The sequence below is a fragment of the Rhipicephalus microplus genome, chromosome 9, assembly GCF_043290135.1.
Source record: "Rhipicephalus microplus isolate Deutch F79 chromosome 9, USDA_Rmic, whole genome shotgun sequence".
Lineage (NCBI taxonomy): Eukaryota > Metazoa > Arthropoda > Arachnida > Ixodida > Ixodidae > Rhipicephalus > Rhipicephalus microplus.
The window spans coordinates 9589441-9607910 of record NC_134708.1 but is presented as its reverse complement, the minus strand read 5'-3'; the positions used below and the strand labels follow the sequence as shown (position 1 = coordinate 9607910).

General features: G+C 47.0%; 1 protein-coding gene across 2 annotated transcripts in view; it reads right to left on the bottom strand.

Moving 5' to 3' along the window:
• Positions 1-343: 343 nt before the first annotated feature.
• The window catches only part of LOC119164846 (uncharacterized), a 145801-nt gene continuing 127674 nt past the window's right edge, over positions 344-18470 (bottom strand). The window contains exons 3-4 of one of the 2 annotated variants that reach the window (XM_075873089.1): positions 901-2127; positions 344-844 (exon numbers count right to left, since the gene is read on the bottom strand). In XM_075873089.1, the coding sequence (XP_075729204.1) occupies positions 945-2126 (1182 nt within the window). In that variant the 5' untranslated portion in view covers position 2127 and the 3' untranslated portion in view covers positions 344-844; positions 901-944. Of the gene's footprint in view, positions 2128-18470 lie in introns of both variants that reach the window. The other variant, XM_037417048.2, reaches the window with a different exon arrangement.

Below are 18470 nucleotides of genomic sequence, written 5' to 3'. Positions count from 1 at the left end.
ACTGGTACCCACACAATTGACGTGATAAAGAGAAAAAAAAACGGAACCATTCTACAATCGCGATGTTTATTTGCTGGTGTGTTTCGTTGAATTTATTTCATTATTTAGATACTTAGTTTGCTCTTATTTGCATTAATTGGAAGGTATTCTCGGAAATAAAAGCAATACTCATGAACCAAATGAAGCTACTCGTTTATTTAGTTACGCCACAAAATGCAGTTTCTAAACATGTTTCGTGAGGAACACACGTAATAACTCATGTAAATATTCAATTAACTTACCAGCAACCTTACCGCACAATGTCGTGCGAAGGTTGAACGTATGCAATTAATACCAGAATAAATAGCACAGGTCAGGAGGGAGTTTTATTTTGCGTTCACGAGTACACATGGCAAAATCACATTTATGCTGCTATGGCCACATAGGCGCGACGCAAGCTATAAATTCGAGCTTCTTTGGATTGCGAAATGTACCTTAAAAAAATAAATAATTAGTTTTCTTGGCTCCTATAATGACGCCATTCTCAATTATTTATACTAACCGATCTCGGAAACTTCTTGAGATAGGAACAACTAATGTTTGCCAATGCCATCAGCGAAATAAATGCCAGTGCTTCTCGACACCATGTCGGAAATCGTGCACGTATGAAATGAATTCGAGAGTTAGGTCACTAAGTGCGCATATTTTTTTTTTCAAGTTTGAGTGCGTAAGAAGTCGTTCAGTCGCAAATAGCTTAATCGAAATAGACATTTTTGAACGAGAACTCTGTAAAGTGTGCTGATCCGCGCACATCATATTTGACTACCAACGCGGTGGATTTTGATCGGCATGGTTGGTTAGTGACCTACCATATTTGACTACCAACGCGGTGGATTTTGATCGGCATGGTTGGTTAGTGACCTACACCTAGTCTGGACTTTCCCTCTTTCCAGCGAAACGCCCTTTCAGTACGTGTCTTGTCCAGGTGTCAACTGAATCAACACCACGGTGTACGTAGCGACGGCTCCGACGATGGTGAGTATAAAGGAGCGATCCACTTCGAACAGGCCCCAGCCGGTCAGCGTAAACTTGGACGAGTTGATGCCGGATTCAAGCAAGGTGACCTGCTGGCCCAGCTGCCAGTCTTCGGTGGGCACGGAGTTACGCAGCCGAAACGTCTCCTCCTCGATTTCTTTGTATTCCTTGTCGACTTGAGCCAGCGAGAAAGAGAGGATCATGAAGAAGGACACCGAGTAGATGACCTCGATGAAGAATGACATCACGTTTGCTATGGTGAACGATGCAATGCCGTTGATCAGAGTGCGAATGGGCAGCACTATATTGACTAGCAAGTCTACGAACCAAAGAAGGACCGCTGGGGCAAAGAGAGAGTCGAGCCGTCGCTCCACGTCTATGAGCCTGGTACACATGGTCCGGATTTTTTCGAACTTGGTGACGTCCATAGGTCCACTGTCCAGCACTGCCCTCTCGGCAGCCCTGAAGCTCAGCATCTGGCCCCGAAGGTAATCGCACAGATAGATGTAGTTGGTCATCAGCACAGGAGATCCAGTGACGAGGATGTTGTAAGAGTCCCACTCGATCAATCCTATAAGAATGGCGGGGCCGTTAGATATGCCGGCGGTGGCGAGGTCTATTCCGTAGAAACACTTGTCGAAGTACTTCTGCGCGGGCACCAGTACGAAGAAGAGGACTGTCATGGCGATCAAGAGACAACTGTAACATACTATGGAGAAGCGGAGGTAGCGGCGCTTGGAGGCGGCTTTATCGAGTAACTTGGTCGGCCGGACTCCTTCGAACTGCGTCAGCTCGTCGGTGATAAGTTTTAACTCGCTCGCCTTGACGACGAAGTAGGTTGTGGTGATTGTGGAGACGAGAGACCGGGTCGTGTATGTTAGGGTTTCAATGATGTACGACAACGAACTTGTGCGTATGCTGCCGGCTATGGCGTTAGACACGATATGGACACTGTAGATGTACATCAGCGCGAGTTTCAGGATGATCCACGGGGACGGACTCGACTTCTTTTCAGCTTTGCTGTTCCATTCTCGTTCAGGTTTCAGCGGCACTGCCTTTCCTTGAAAAGGCAAGACTGTGGCTTCGGCGGGGAAGACGCCCGCTCTGAACATCCTGAGGGAATATAAAGGTGTCATTGTAACCGGTGCTTACCATAGGTACCAAGTGGTTGTTTTAACAGCAAAGCAAAAAGCATATCAAACAAAATGGATGATCAATTCATTATAAAGGTTAAGGCACTGAAACGCTTGATACTCTACGATGATGAGGTCTCGAGAAAGAAATGGGCAGTGAAAGATTGTTCATGGCGCTGTACTTGAGAAGTACCACCACACAGCTGGAGGCCTCAAGAAATATAGCACGCAACTCTAATACAGATCACAAGACTAATGACAGCAGATTTTTGGACATACAACAAAATGTTTTTGGACATACAGGGAAAAAAGGGAGACGTGAAAAATGTTGCATTTTCTATGGTTAGATATAAAATTGTGCAGCAGCTTCAAATTTTAGATGCAATAACGTGAAGCACACGCTTAGTTAAAGTACCTTAATTTCTAAATGATTTAGTATACGAGCCGCATATGTGCCCATTCAGATACCACAAAACCCTACAGTGAATGTTGTCATTTGATATTGTTGTACAGTTAGTCATCAGAAACAGACCAAAGTAGCTGTCCTAAACTTCACAACTTCGCAAGAGCACACAATAACCAGATAAGAAGTAACTAATAGTGCTAACCTGCGCTCTTAGTGGCCGTGCACACAGTGACCCCAGGATGGACTGAATGCAGACTGAAGGATGGACTACTTGGCCGACGAGTCGCAAAATCTTTACACTTGATGACAGTAGCTCTGTCTATCGTTGCAATCGTATAGAGATCATGCATAACACCTCAACGCGAAAAACAGGTCGATGCACTCTGTCGATTGGTCAACGCGTCCGATGCATAATGTGTTTGCGATTACCATGCCAAATTGTCCAGCGTACGGAAGCAGAAATCGCTCGCGCTTATTGTACGAGTGAAAACACGTGAAGGGCGTGGTGAAGCGTTAACGTTCATGTAGGGGAGTACCATCACGAAACGCATGTTCGCAGAAGAAAATGACTCGGTGTTGTCGGCGGAACGGGTAATCATATGACGATTAAACCCGTTTTCTTTGCTCCACATACGCAGCCTGCATGCAGCAGAGACATGTCTTGTGGGTTGTGGCTCACCCAGTTCGAGACAACATCCCTGACCTTAACTTTGGTCGGGGTTGAAGGAGCGAGGACCTCAAATTACCGCCGTAAATGAGCGCTGGGCGGAGTCAAGGTGGCTACGCAAATGAAAGCACACGTGGACGACGCGATCATTGATGGTGACCTGCTCGATTGGCTGACTGTGTTATTCGATACATTGCGCATTCACGCTTAGAACTTCGTGCGGGCAGTCCAGAAACGTCTGGTCGCTATTGTTACGAGTGACGGTCAGTTTCGAGTTGCCACTTTAACGGATATGGGCGGCTCAAAAGTTCGCATCATGGAAGGCATGGGTCCGCAACGCATGATCCCTCCCAATCTATACATGCGCGCCTTGGAATCGGGGCCCGTAGGATTTCTGCAGAAGATCTCCTTCCTGAAATGGCCCATCTCGCTTCTGGCGTACGCCTTCACGATGCACACTGCCATCAACGTCGGCTTGACCTTCACGCGCATTCACAACATGATGAAGGTTCTCGACATTGCCGGCTTTGTCACCAGGTCCTTCTTTGCGGCTCTGAACCTTCAGCTGGCCTTCGAGATCAGCACACCATCCAAGAGGCTCCTACAACGTTTGTCGCTAGCGGACGGCGATGACACTCACTCGCGATGCGTCTCGTGGGGATCTCTTCTCAAGGCGTTCGTGTTCGGCTATCTCATTCTCGAGGTAGCAATTTCGGCTGACTTTGTGCTGAACGGCGATATCAGCGAATACTGCAGAGATTTCCTCTACGGAACAAACGCCACCACGGCAAACGCAACTATCGAGGGCATAGAAGCGGCCGTGTTCTTCAACCTCACATTCTTCGATATCCTCATAATTATACCGGGACTCCTGATGAGCGATTACGTCACGGCTAGTCTCAAGGTCAAAGAGCGCATCCAGAACTTCAAGCACGTCGTGTCGAGGAACGTGAAGAAAGGACTGACGCAAAGTCAGGACGTGAAGCGCTATCAGGACATGTCCTACGAAGTCTGGAAGGACATGAAGCGCATAGACAGCATCTACAGCACGCTCGTCTTCCTCTGGTTTCTGGACATCATCATCAATCTGGTTCTGTCCGTGAGGAGTCTCGCCAAAGGCGTCAGCTCCCGACAGTCCGCGCTGGACTCGGTGTATTACATAGTCATCTTTCTGGTCCTCTCCCTGAGCGCCTCCAGTGTAGATATCGAAGCCAAAGATCTCCTTCAGGAAGTCAAGCAGCTGCGGTCAACCATTAACGGGAACGACTGGCAGTCCAGCGGTCAGGTGCTTCTATTGGAGACCGGCTTGCAAACCTCGCGACTTGTCCTCACGAGCGGTCACTTCTGCGTCATAGATAGACCATTCATACTGGGAGTCGTAGGGGCCATCGCAACGTACACAATTCTTCTCGTACAGCTAACACCGGCAGGCACCTGAACGACACCGGGAAGGTGAATCGGCGGGACGTGGCACTTTCCCCAAGAAGGCTAACGCTGGCCTCCTGATGGTGAACCCAACTTAATCATGAACTGTAGTTGCTGAGTGTTATGTATAAATTTTTTTGTCTGCATGTAGAGTTTCAACACACCACTATATGCTTCAGGTGCATGAGCTCCAAAGTGCATGTATTTTTCGAACGTTCCCCAAGGGAAAGAACCGTAGCGTCACTGAAGGACGATGTCACCTGCGCATTTCAACGCCACCATTAAAACGTATGGGAGGAATCAAACCGATTGTACATAAAATGATATTGATAAATTATCCACTCAACCTCTACTCAAATACGCACTAGAAAAAATGAAGAACGCCTCGCTAATTTACATTTGGCACTAACTGCTGCCCACATCACGCCATTTTATGTCGATGTATTTGACTATTTCGCTTTAAAAAAATGAACACGTCTAGTCACTCACTTGTAGGCGTACAATACCGCTAGATGCGTAGTTATTCCCTGTCATTCATTTAGCTGCTTGCTTCTTATTTTGTTTTAATAATAAATACGTGAATCTGCATTTCCTTCATCTGCGTGCTCGTTGCAACCCAGTTTTCACGAAAGCAATAGAAGTGTCTGTATTCGAACTGGAACTTGGGTGGTTGACTTCAACTGCAATAATCAGCATATCATAATAATTAATAGACAATACTTTCACACAAAACAAAATGTTTTTATCGAAAACTTTTTAGCGTAGTTATGAGGGCTACGAGGGGCCCCCAAGTGGAGGGTTCGGAATTAAGGCCTACCAAGAGGAAGTTTTCAACACACAATGTGTGGAAAAACCTGGGCACGATAAGTCTAACTAACGATTTTTGCTTGTATACAGTCTGTAGACGTTTTTCAAACAAAGGAACACGTTTTCAGGTGGGCCGCTCACAAGCCATATTATTTGTATCGCTAAGAAGATTATAGCGTTACGAAGTGGCCCTGTGGGAAGCATAAGAAGCGTATGAGAACGTTACCTGTCAGATTTAGACTGAGAGACTGTGAAGGACTGCACTACATTTTCAGCGAGGCTAGAGCGCTGAATTACGTACTGCACATTGCGCGGAATTGCTGCACATTCTCGATCAGTTCCAAGACCATGCAGTGACGTTCCTCGCAGGGAATTTTCCCATTTTCGGGGAATTTTCGCCCGTCACTTTTAGCCAAAGGAAAAAAGGGAATCTTCGTGATATCGCAGGGAATTTCAGAAATGGTTAAATTCTTGTATGACGACCGAATGGCGGCCACAGTAAGCCTTCATCTGCTGTTATCGGTTCTGACGCATGTGCCACGCAAGCATAGCCCTTGCAATTGGTCCTGATATTTAGGAGGAGTAATTTGTAGTTCACTAGTGGTGTTAGGCTTGAAGCCCACAATGTGCAGTGTACTAAGAGTATATGAAATAATAAACTCATGCATTTTTTTTGTGCGGCAGTGGAGTGGCGACTAATGATTTCAAAAGTCGCCAGTACGTGAGGCACGCGTATATATAGTATATGCGTGCGTGTATGGGGGTGGAAATTAGGGCTGTTGTGCAGGGAATTGTGCTGGGAATTTCGTCAACGTTTGCAGGGAAAAACCACCCGAAATAGAGATTTTTATGTCTCCGAATGGAAATTTTTCGGCGTAGTACGGAACATCACTGTCCAAGACACCCTTTTGCATTATGCGCCGCGAGACAAGTCGTTCTAAAGTATACATGGCTCAACAAAAGCCCGTGAGCAACATCGTTGTACATGTGTAGTCTGTGGCAATCATTCTTTGTGCTACTTGGGTACACTTGTGTTCAATTGTTCAATGCATAGACTATATGTTACCGACCGGCAACGTGGAACAGCTGCAGCCAGACAGGCGATCAACCAGACTAACCAATGTAGCATATCTTTATAGTATGTATATATACCAATCTCTCTCCACGGTTTGTAAAGGCTTCCAAATTTTCTCGAATCAAATCGCTGCTACCATGCACACGTATACGGAATACGGGAAATACTTTTTCGACAGGTTCGCCACGCTTGTCGCCATGGTGATCAATCACGCGCTCAAACCTTCTGCTCGACCAGACAAGCTCGCGAAATTGACTCCAAAGAAGAAACAAAACAAGGGACATTTCTTGAGCACGCATTGATTGATTTCGACTGTGCTGGGGACTAATTAATGCCTTTGCTCGTACTTCTAACAAACGTATACACGCTTTACAACTTCTGCGCGACGCTATTATTAAATATTCACCGACGATCGTTATAGGTAGTGAAGTGCACGCTTTGAGTCGTCTCTCATTCAAAGTATGGGCGGGACCAAATTGGATATTTTTTTGTTTTTGTTTTTTTAAGTGTCATCAGAGACAGCGCGTCTTGAGGAGCGCTCATTCTCGGGAAGACTTGAGACAAAGCGGCCGGGACAGCCTTCTGCATATTTGTTGTTCAAGACTGCTTCGAGTGAAGAACAATGCTGAGGCGCACCAATGTTGGGGATGACGCCCGATGGAGCCCTCCGGTCTCCGTCATCGTAAGTATATGTATGCTTAAAAGTCGGCGCATGCGCAAATTTATAAATTCCAGATTTTGATAGTGGTGTCATCGTACGCGAAAAACCCGGTGACAGAGAACGTACAGAAGTGCGGCCCTCGAGCATGTGCAGGCAGCATGCACATTTGTATGCGTCATTTTCCAATAACTTATCTTTTCTCGATTAAGACCTTGTCGGGGATCAACTGCGTCTGATGTAGTGATCAGATCTGTTACCGAGATCGATTGTCATGTCAGGTTGGCACATTCGATTGTTGCTCGGATACAAACGCATGGCCTCAGGTACCGGAACCGAAACACGTACCATTATGACGAGCTTCACAGTGCGCGAACATAGGGAAAATGGGAAAAAAGCGCCATCAAGAACCCAAAGCAACTAGCCCAAGCGTCGACATCTGTAAGCTACGATTGATTAGGCACGATGCTAACTGCGTAGGCGCGGACCCGATCGGTCGCGGCTTCGATCCCGTTAACATTTCGACGGAGGTGGAATGTGTGCCCCTCGTATTAAAGAACACAATATGGCCAACGTTTTCGGAGCCCCCCACTAAGACGTCCCTAAATGACCATGTCGTGGTTTTGGGACGTGAAGCGCCAGATATCGTTAACTGCATAGGCGCACCCTCACGCCCACAACCGATTGTTAAAGAGTGGAATGAATTGTCTGCCATGCAGAGTGTGCTGTAAGAATGAAGAATTGTTTACGTCGTTTCTGTAACCTCCCTGCTGTAACGCCTTTGGGCAATGCGGGGTAACCTTTGAATAAAGAATAAAGAGCGAGCCGTTTCGCTTCCACCGCAGAAAGGTAGAATGAAGTTGGCCAGGCACGAATAGGTAAAGGTGGTAACTAGAGGTTAGTTTATCGGGTTCTGGTACCTCCCGAAAGAATTACTAAAGACATCTTAAGTTGTATCCTACTACAGTCTAGAATTTCGGTGGATAGACTTCGCAATGTGTGTGATCGGGGATTATTTCTACAACAAAGAATCGACTGTGATTGTTTCGACCGGTCAAACGCAGACTTCCTCGTCGACTCCAGCGTCAGTCTGCGGCGACCGGGTGACGCGTCTAAAAAGCAACCGTTCGGAACGGAAGCACGTTTCCAGCAACAAGAGGTTCCTTCTCAAGTTGGGCGTCTGCTTCCTGTACTTGGTCGCCCTGCATAACGTGGTGTCCACCACCTTCAAGTGCGCCTTCACCCTGATGCCCATGAACGTGCTGGACGCCGTGTCCGTGGCCTGCCGCACGTTCTTCGCGGCGCTGACTTCGCACCTGTACTGCAGGAGCTATCCGGACATCGTACGCTTCCTCTCCCGTGACCGGAAGCTGGACCCAGGTTAGAACTCGGGAAGGTTCACGTAATGAATAAAAAAGCGCAACAAAGAACAAACGAACGGGGACACAAAGAGGAACGTGACAACATGAGCGCTTACTTACAGCCACATCCACGCTTACAACTGAACGTCTTTTGGAATGAAAAAAAAAAAAAACGTTGCTGATCCCCTATAGAGGAATCGGTATAACACGAAAGTGAAACGAGTCTTCTCAGAGATAATGGGGCGTTTAGAGTGTATTGTTTCAGCAACATAAAGAAATTGCAAAGTGACGTTAATAATGACAAGCAGCTCGAAACTTGCAGCGCGCACCTCAAGAAGAAAGCACGCACGAAATTAGCATACACAGGACGCGCGTTAAATAACAACTGTCACAGCTCGACACTTAAAACACGCCGTTCAAACAGAAAGAAAGACGCACGAAACGAGCACACAAGTATACCAGGACAAGAGCGAACAACTGTCACAATTCTTCATTCGTCGTGTGTCAGCAGCACGCTCCTTTTGTAAACGCGGCCACGGCAGCAAACGAAGTGACCTTCCTCTTCTCCCGAATTACGAGTCTGATAAAAGCGCGCGCAGGGGAGGCCACTCTCAGTGGAAGCGGCGCTTGGTGGAGGCGACGATTCTTATAGCGCGCCCAACGCTAAAGTAGCTGTATGTGGTCTCTACGGGACCATATACAGTTATATACAGTTACATTACTCAACGCAAACCCGTTGCGCCATCTCGCTACTGATAACGATAACGCGCTATAGTTTCGGAGCTTTGAGTACACCCAAACGGTGGGTGGTGTATATAGATGACTTGCGGTTAAGATTCTCGACAACGTACGCTTTGTGGCGTAGTGGCTAGCGCCGCGCGCAGCGAATGGGTTAGTATATATTTTACAACGTCATATCCGTCACGGAAATTCGTCAGCGGATCTGTTGTGGACCCCGACATAAAACACTTTTGTGTTAAATTTATATAAAAAAGTTAAGTGAACGCTTGTACGAAACCAACAGGTGCAATGAATAGCTATCTAAATAGTCCCCCTAATGACGTGTTCCGGCTTTTCGCAGTCACTGATGGTGACGTCATACACGTCATTGCGCCTATTGGTTTTTCACACACGGTCATGACCTATCCAAAGTTAGTCAGTCTTAACGAGCACTAGCCACTACGCACCAGCTTAGCCAGTGTGGTATGCGAAGACAAATTGACTGAGGTTTGTATCCTCTAAATATGTTTATCACCACCGAAACGTATGTTTGCCTTGGTTTTACAAAGGCCATATGCCTTGACGATAGTTATAGCGCGAGAACAGAACGACGACAAAGAGACAAGAAGGACACAAAGGACACGAGCGCTAACTTGGAGTTGGAAGTTAGCACTCGTGTACTTCGTGTCCTTCTTGTCGCTTTGTCGTCGTTCTGTTCTCGCGATATAACTGTCGTCATGTCATACCAACTAGCCCAAGCTGCCACACTTCTTAGACATATTCCCGCGGCGTTTCGTAACTTGACAGTGGCGAAGCTACAAGTTAGCGCAGATGGGACGCTTTTCCACAGCACGATGGTGTGACGTGACGCCTAACACGATTACGCTCTGATGATTCAAGGTCATTGCGACGCAATGAATGACCTTGACACCGCGGTAAAGATCTTGCTCTCGTAGGTATTGTTGAGATTGGTTAGAAATATTGATTGTGGCCGTTACAAAGAAAATGCTATTTCAAATAAAATCGGGATTGGGATGGGGGACTTTTCTGTATGGAATAGTAAAGGGGGGGAAAGAGGAGTAACAGCAAGTGGACCCCCCCCCCCCCCCTATCCTCCTGGTATCAATGACGCCGCTGCTCTGGCTTCACACAGGGCTGCACCAGGAGCTGGAAGAGAGCGCCGCCATGCGGCGAAAGCGTTGGCTCGCTTACGGACTTGTTGGCGCTTACGGCGTCGCCTTGGCGGTACACCAGTGCGTCTGGCTGCACCGGTATGGACCGCTGGTCTACTTCCGCAGCCAGCTGTACAACCTGGACCCTGTCGCACTGCGCATGCGTCCCAGCGTGGTTGCCTTCTCCGCGTTGGTGGACTTCACGGCGTTCAACGTGGCCGTGCTAGTGCCCGCATTCTGCATGGCGCACTACGTCACCATGTGCGACCTCCTTGTGCTCAAGGTGCGCCGCCTTGTGTGTACCTTTAGCCTCCACGAAGGACGGGCAAGTGCTACTGTAGTTTTATAGCCCACGAAAAAAAAAAAACACGGACTGACAAACAACGTCACAGGCGCTAACTTGCAACATCGTTTATTCCGGAAACAGGGAGCCACATATATAGGCAACATAACTTTTCAACCATCATCGTTACAAGCACTTTACAAATTCAGCTATCCTTGCGCATATATATAGGTTATTTCCTTGGATGAATCTAACTTTTTGAAGAAATGTATTATTATTATTATTATTATTATTACTATTATTATTATTATTATTAAAATTACTACTCGACCAGCCTCACAGGCGATTGTACCCCCCCCCCCAAAGAAAGATTGATGCAAGCGACGATGCGTGACGTCATCGAGGGACGTAATAGTGAAGCCATGATGCCGTTACAAATTAGGTCACCTATGACATCATGATGACGTTATCTTACGATGGTCTGTTGCATCACTGTATTGACGCTGATGGTAAATTTTTGAGTTTTATGAGACTTCAAGGCTTTCGCCTTCATAAAAGCTTGAGATGATGTCACAATACCTTTCAGACTTTTTCAATGGGACATTTTTTTTTTTTTTAGTGCGAAACACGCCGTGGTGGTCTGGTGGTTAAGGCACTCGGCTGCTGACCCGCAGGTCACGGGATCGAATCCCAGCCGTGGCGGCCGCATTTTCGATGGAGGCGAAAATGCTCTTGGCCCGTGTGTTTAGATTTAGGTGCGCTTTGAAGAACCCCAGGTGGTCGATATTTCCGGAAACCTCCACTGCGGCGTCTCTCATACGGCGGTTTTGGGACGTTAAACCCCAACAATTTGTATTATTAGAATCACGGTGGTTTTCATGTGTGTGATGTATCCGGTCGATCGCGTTTTTTTTGTTAACGTAACTTTTAACTGCAGTGCAGTAAGCATAACATACATATAAGAAAAAAAAAAACTTAAGGCAGACGGCAGAACAACTCGAAGCCGTTTGACGCAAGTCGCAATGACAGAAGACACAATAACTTTGCTGGGCATTCTATACTTACTCATAAGTCAGTGCTATTACGCCAGTTCCAGCAAATAGAGGATTCATGGCCATATTCAGATTATTACTGTTCATTTATTGGCGTAACGCGATGGAACATCCTCAGTTTATTGAGTATACCCGAAAGATCTATGGGCAGCACCTGCGCTTCTCCACATAACGGATCATCCTGCAAAGAAGCCACCTTTCACGACCATGTTTAGCGAGGGAGACTCGCGCAAACTTAGACGGCTTCTGCATTGGCCATCGCCTAATGGGTGTGAAATGCAGTAGTGCTGATTGTTTGTGTTTGGTATACGGCTGAATAAGAGGATTCGTTTTGTGTATTTAGGCATACACTGGGAAAACTCTCATCTGCACAACATTATTTGATGTAACTTCATTGGGCCTTTCCTCATGGCCTATAGCGAAATTTCTGGAAATACACAGAATTCACCCTCTATAATACACTGTGTATGGCCTATTTATTTGATGGGATGTAAATAGGTTCGTCGACTGCCACTGATTTATTACCGAGTCTATAAACACTAACGCTGCTGTTTAATCTCACTAGAAAAGTCTTTCTTTCTTTCTTTCTTTCTTTCTTTTTTTCTTTCTTTCTTTCTTTCTTTCTTTCTTTCTAGTTTCGCGGTGCTGACCGCCCGCCGTGGTGTCATAACGGTTTCGGCGTTTCCTAAAGCCGTGGGTCTGTCTATCTCTTGTATATCTCTCGTGGTACGTGACCGCCTAGTTGCATGACTCACTCAGCAGGTGGCGCTAGTGTTGGTGACGTCACGACCGCCGTAGTGTCATAAAGGTTTCGGCGTTTCAGGGGCGAAGCTCCTAAAGCCGTGGGTCTGTCCATCTCTTGTATATCACTCGTGGTACGTGACCGCGTAGTTGCATGACTCACTCAGCAGGTGGCGCTAGTGTTGGTGACGTCACGATGACCTCATCAATAAATATTGAAATCGTCTGTCAACAATACTTCTTCGGAATACGTGTAAGTAGACGTGAGTACAGGCGTAAATCCAGATAAGCCTCGTAGTAATGCTGAAAATGAGTTAGATAGGAGTCACACCGGCATTAAGCTTGCGCGCGTTTCTTTTCCTTTCTTCGTGTTGTGTGCAGGGAAGCCGGTTCCGCAGATTGCTCAAGAGCTACTGCGTCTCCGGTGGCGACGGTATCAAGGCCAGCACCGTGCGCAAGTTGCAGACATCCTATGCCGCTCTCAAGGATGCGGTGCAGTTCGTAGACAAGAACCTTCGCGCAGCAGTTTTCATCTGGTGTGCACGCTCATTTATATTTCTGGGTTCCGCCATGCATTCAGTTCGGTAATGTTGAACCAGACTTTGGCATCATATATTGCTGTTACTGTGGGCATGCTTAATTCAAGGTGGCGATGCGGGCTAGTTGGTTGGAATCACTGGCATTCATTTGGTAGCTGAAAAATATATTTCTGGGTTCTAGTACCACAAGAAAGACTATCGTCTTCCATAAAGGTGCAGACACTGGAGATAACACATAACCAGCGTGGGCACTGGGCATCGACTGACTTTACTGCAATGAAATATACAAAACCCAAAACCCTATGGAAATGTGGGCTCCCGAAACATCATACTCCGGGAACGCCTGTTTCTCTTGCACTTCTCAATTCACTAATTAGCGTGTGCAAGATATGCATCCTAATAATTGATCTTTTTTCTGTGTCGGAGCAACCACAGAAAAATACGCAGGTGCTTTCATTTATACGCCAGACAAACTGGGCGCCTTTTAACAACAGATTGCGAGAGCACCGTGTGGATTGCGACAGCACCGTGCGGATTGCGAGAGAACCGTGTGACAGTTGATGCGCAGGCAGCGGTAGCATATTTGGCGGACCGTTGCCGCAGTTGCGCCTGTGCTCCGGAATTCGCAGCTGCACATGGGCTTCGAAAAAGCAATGGACGCGAGAAATCATAGAAGTGCTCGCTGTAAACGAGAATAAAAGCATCTGCGTCGGTGTTCCTTTCATTGATCTGTCACAGAAGGAGATTGACTATTTGAATGCGTATCTCGCACATGCAAAACAACGATGCGTAAAGTGAGCGAGAAAGAAAGCTTTCTGGAGTGTAATGGTGCACGCGCGCGCCTGTCCAGAGGGTTCTGGGTTTTGTGTAACTCATTCTAGGAAAGTTAGTTTATGTCTAGCACCAATCTAGTTATTGTGTCCTCTTTCGCGTCTGTGTCTGTTTTTTGCACAACCGAAATGAATGCCAACGATGTTTTATTCAGAAGCGTAACCTGTTTTAGTTGAATATGTGATTGATCGCGCCTCTCGTGGTGAATTTTTTTCTCGTTCATATTTATTGCGATAGCAATGTTATGGACATTCGATGCGCGTTTCTACCGTCATGTACCGTACACAGTCCACATCGATAATATCGCCCCGCCGCGGTGGTATAGTGGCTAAGGTACTCGGCTGCTGACCCACAGGTCGCGGGATCGAATCCCGGCTGCGGCGGCTGCATTTCCGACGGAGGCGGAAAATGCTGTAGGCCCGTGTGCTCCGATTTGGGTGCACGTTAAAGAACCCCAGGTGGTCGAAATTTCCGGAGCCCCCCACTACGGCGTCTCTCGTAATCATATGGTGGTTTTGGGACGTTAAACCCCACATATCAATCAATCAATCACATCGATAATCCGAGCATTGTGTGTTGCGTGCGGCGAAAGCTTACGAAGAATGCGGACGGGCGCGGCTCAAGAGGATATGAAACTTGCTGGGTGAAGGAGCATGAAAAGGTGCTGGTTGGCAGGGCGGCTGCGTCTCCTAGGACAGCAACGAGGAACTTCCATCGAAAGAGCGCAGTCGCGCGTGCGCTATCTCTGCAGAGATTAGCAGACGGCTCGTGCCTTTGTACGTGCTGTGCTCTCCACCACTGACCGCTTACTTCGCGTTAACACAGCCTACAGTGCGAAACCCGCTTTGCTCCTTGATGTGCCCGTATTACCATACGTTAGTGTTCGGTACACTTACGAGAGAATTTATCTTAAATGAACTATCCTTACTTTGTATGATATTCCAATTTGTTGCTGTCGCATTCATTGCTTTGCTCGTACGGTGGAAGTGACTTATTTTTGCGTTTGTTTCGCCACGCGCGTATGTCTCAGCTGCACGCAACCTGTATTTCACATCTGGCGTGACGCAGGTACGTGGACACCGTGCTGAACATCGTGGTGAGCGTGCGTTCGGTGCAGCACACGCTGGCGCACTTCAACGCCTACTCGGCGTCCGGAGCGTACGTGCACGCGGCGTACTTGGCCGCCGCCTTCCTTCTCGTCTCGCTCTCGGCCGCCAACCTGGTGGCGCAGAGGAGGCACCTGCTGCACGACATGTGCCGCCTGGTGTGCGCCATCGGCACCGCAGAGGACGACGAGCTTTGCAACCAGGTACGAACCCAGATAATGTACTGTCGGCCGCAGAAGCTTGCGGGAGCTTAAGCGCTTGGCGGAGCGACGAAAAAGTGCCCCATATTGCGTCATAGTGGCACAACGGGTATTGAAGATATCCCACAGGCCGCGGTTACATGCAATAAGATCCGACAACGGCGCATTGATGAAACGTGCTGTCGCTAATTGCTGAGGCCGATGGCCTATAAACACCCGCCGCATCACAGTAGTTGACGCAGCGATGCACTTTCTCGTCAATCCGCCACGCGCAAGCTTTTTGCGGCCCAGAGTATGCCATCACTACTGCCGACCTCTCTGCCTTTCTGTAAAGCTCCCTCTCTCTCTCTCTCTCTCTCTCATTTTGCCTCGCAGGTGATGCTTCTTCAGGAGGACGTGGCCAACGGGCAGCTGGCGTTCACAGGTTGGGACTGCTTCGACATCGATCGTCCCCTGATCTTGAGCGTCATGGGAGCCGTCATCACCTACTCCGTAGTTCTTCAGCAGCTCACTTAAGCCAGCACCAGTATAACTGATGATCAATGTGGCATAGTGTTTAACTTCAAACCTCCGGCTTCACGTGTGAAATAATAAACCAATCCACGACAGAGATGACCAAAATACACAAAGAAGCAATTACCTAAGAAATAGTTAGCTTACTTTAATAAAATTAATTAAATTACGAAACAAACTGCAGCTGCGCGAAAGTAATTACATTGCTACAGACCGGAAAACTCACGCATTAGTCGACCTACTCAGGCTTAGATCGGTGTACGAGTCTAAGTGTAACTAAGTCCGTGTAAGTAATACTTTGGTGAGGGTGAGTACGAGTGAGTCCGGTGGCTGAGAAAGGTTTTAGTGAGTGCACTCCTCAGGACCTCCTGAAAAATTCTCAACTGAGTGGCTGAGTCTGGGTTCGAGTGAGCGCGGTTAAGGAAAGTTCTGGCGAGTCTGAGCGAGCTCCACACTTTTTTGTAGACACATGGACATTGGATTCATGGTCGAAAAATGAGGAAATTACTTCGAAATTTCTTTACACTATCACCACGCTTGAGATTTGACACTAATCTCCACTTGCCTGTGTTTCTTTCTTTTCTTGGCCATTATTTTATGACTTAAGGGAAGTGGGAATGCTGTATTTTATTCAAAAATAATTGAAAAGTAATGAGCAACTTCTGTAAAAATTTCTCGCTTCATGTAATTAATTTCATCAGTAAATCACCAGCCCAATGATGTAAACTTTTACATTACACAACATAGTGAAAATAATGTAATTTTTGTAATTTAATTACTCAACTCTTATTACTGACAAGTCTGCTAGATGACGGCTCGTCTCACGGGTGCTTACGGTCGCTACAACCACCACGGCCTTAAGAATAGCTAGGACTGTCGCCAAAGAAACAGGCTATATATGAACATGCTCGAAACGAATAACAAGTGCCTGCTTACAGTTCACAAAGAAGAGGATAAAAAAGTACCCACCAGTAAAGAAGAAATACACTGAATTAAACAATGCAGAAAATATAGCAGAATTCACCGTCTACTCGGCCAATGTCTTCCGATTGGTGTGTGCCACATAAGTTCAAAAGAAGAAGAAGAAAAGTACGCTGCGTTACTCTTGCCCGACACTATACTTGTAAATACACGCTGGGAGTCACGTTCTGTATGTAGACGTACCGAAGTACTGCAATAGCTGGGACGTGGACGTCCTCATGTACCACGATGTTCGTGCGCCTATCGAGTAAAGTTTGGATTAGACAAGGGCTTCGAAAAAATACTCGCAATGAAGAAATGCTGTTCGTTTGCCTGGGCCATTGGGCCCGAGTGAACGTAGGGGCACGTATAATATCTTGGCTGATTTTTGAGTAAATTGTGAAGCGAGTTATCACATTTAAGCGCTCCGTAGTCGTTGGCAAACGTGCAGGTTCGAATGCAGCGCTTGATCTGTACTGATAGACTATTAAGCGATGAAGTAGTGTTAGGCCCTCGGGCTGACGTCGGCAGAACAAAGATGATTACAGGAGCCGTCGCAACATTCTTACCAGCCACTGGGCTGAACGCACGTCTTTAGATTTGCCCCAGCGTAACCGGACAATATTATGATCCCTCTATCTTACCATCGTCCTTCACCACTCCTTCGCTCCCCCATCCTCAGCGTAGTGTAGCAGGCCAAAGCAAACTGTAGCTCAGGCTGACCTCTCTGCCCTTTTGGAAGTAAATTAGATATATCTCTCTGCCCTATATTACTAACGCAAGCACTGCAAACAGCATGTTCTATCGCAAGCGTGCGCTGAACTGAGCCTGTTACTCATAATAAGTGTGCCTGCCATTTTTATCGTATTTTAGTTTTCGTGTTGCCGTGCTTCAGATAGCAAGACTGTGCATGTGTAGTAAGCAAGGCGGTATAGGAGGAGGCGGCGAGGACACGAGATGGTACCGGCGGATGCACTTATTGGAACATGGAAGATTGCTAACCGGAGGCTCGCCTTCTCATCTTTCTTTACATTGCAGAGAGTGTGTGTGTACGCCGAAATCCGATGAACGCGCAGTTTTGTACCGGCATAGGTATGACGAAACGCGTCTTATGGTTAAGGTATGACATATCGATAATAACGGTAGGGCATGCTGGAGTGAACCGTTGATTAACTTGCATAAAGATGAAATCAAATTCTTTAACAGTTATCTTTCACGTATAGACCACCACGCGTGCCAGGTTAATAGGTTCGCGCAATGCAAGGTCACGCACAGATAAGTTTTCGCACCTTCTTTCCTTTCCTCCGTTGTGCGCGTCTTCAGTTGTTAGTGGGCATTTGTAGTGTCCTGACATCTTGTAAAATGAATACGAACCAACCAGCTCCGCTCTTGGTTACTCTAAGGTACCGCTGACCATAGAGTTTCCCAAAATTAACTAGAGGGCACTCTGGCACTGCGATCGTTCAGCGACCATGGGAATGATGGGTAGTATACTACCCATCATTCCCATGGTCGCACATTTGCCTAGTCTTCGCATACACACATTTGCCTAGTCTTCGTATTTGCGGGCGGCGAATCGTACTTGCGGCTTCGTTAATCGCTGGTTACGGTTTTGTTTTGAAAGAAAGAACACACCCTTTTGAACTTAGTGACTTGATTCTAAATAGTAAGCTTAAAAGAATAAGTTTGTGAAGCGCAAACGGTGAACATTTGCTAATTTATGTTTTCGTGAAAAAACAGCTCCAAGCCACACGAACACACACGGAGCCAGAAGCAGGCCAGAAGTACGAAAATTAGACAAAGGTGT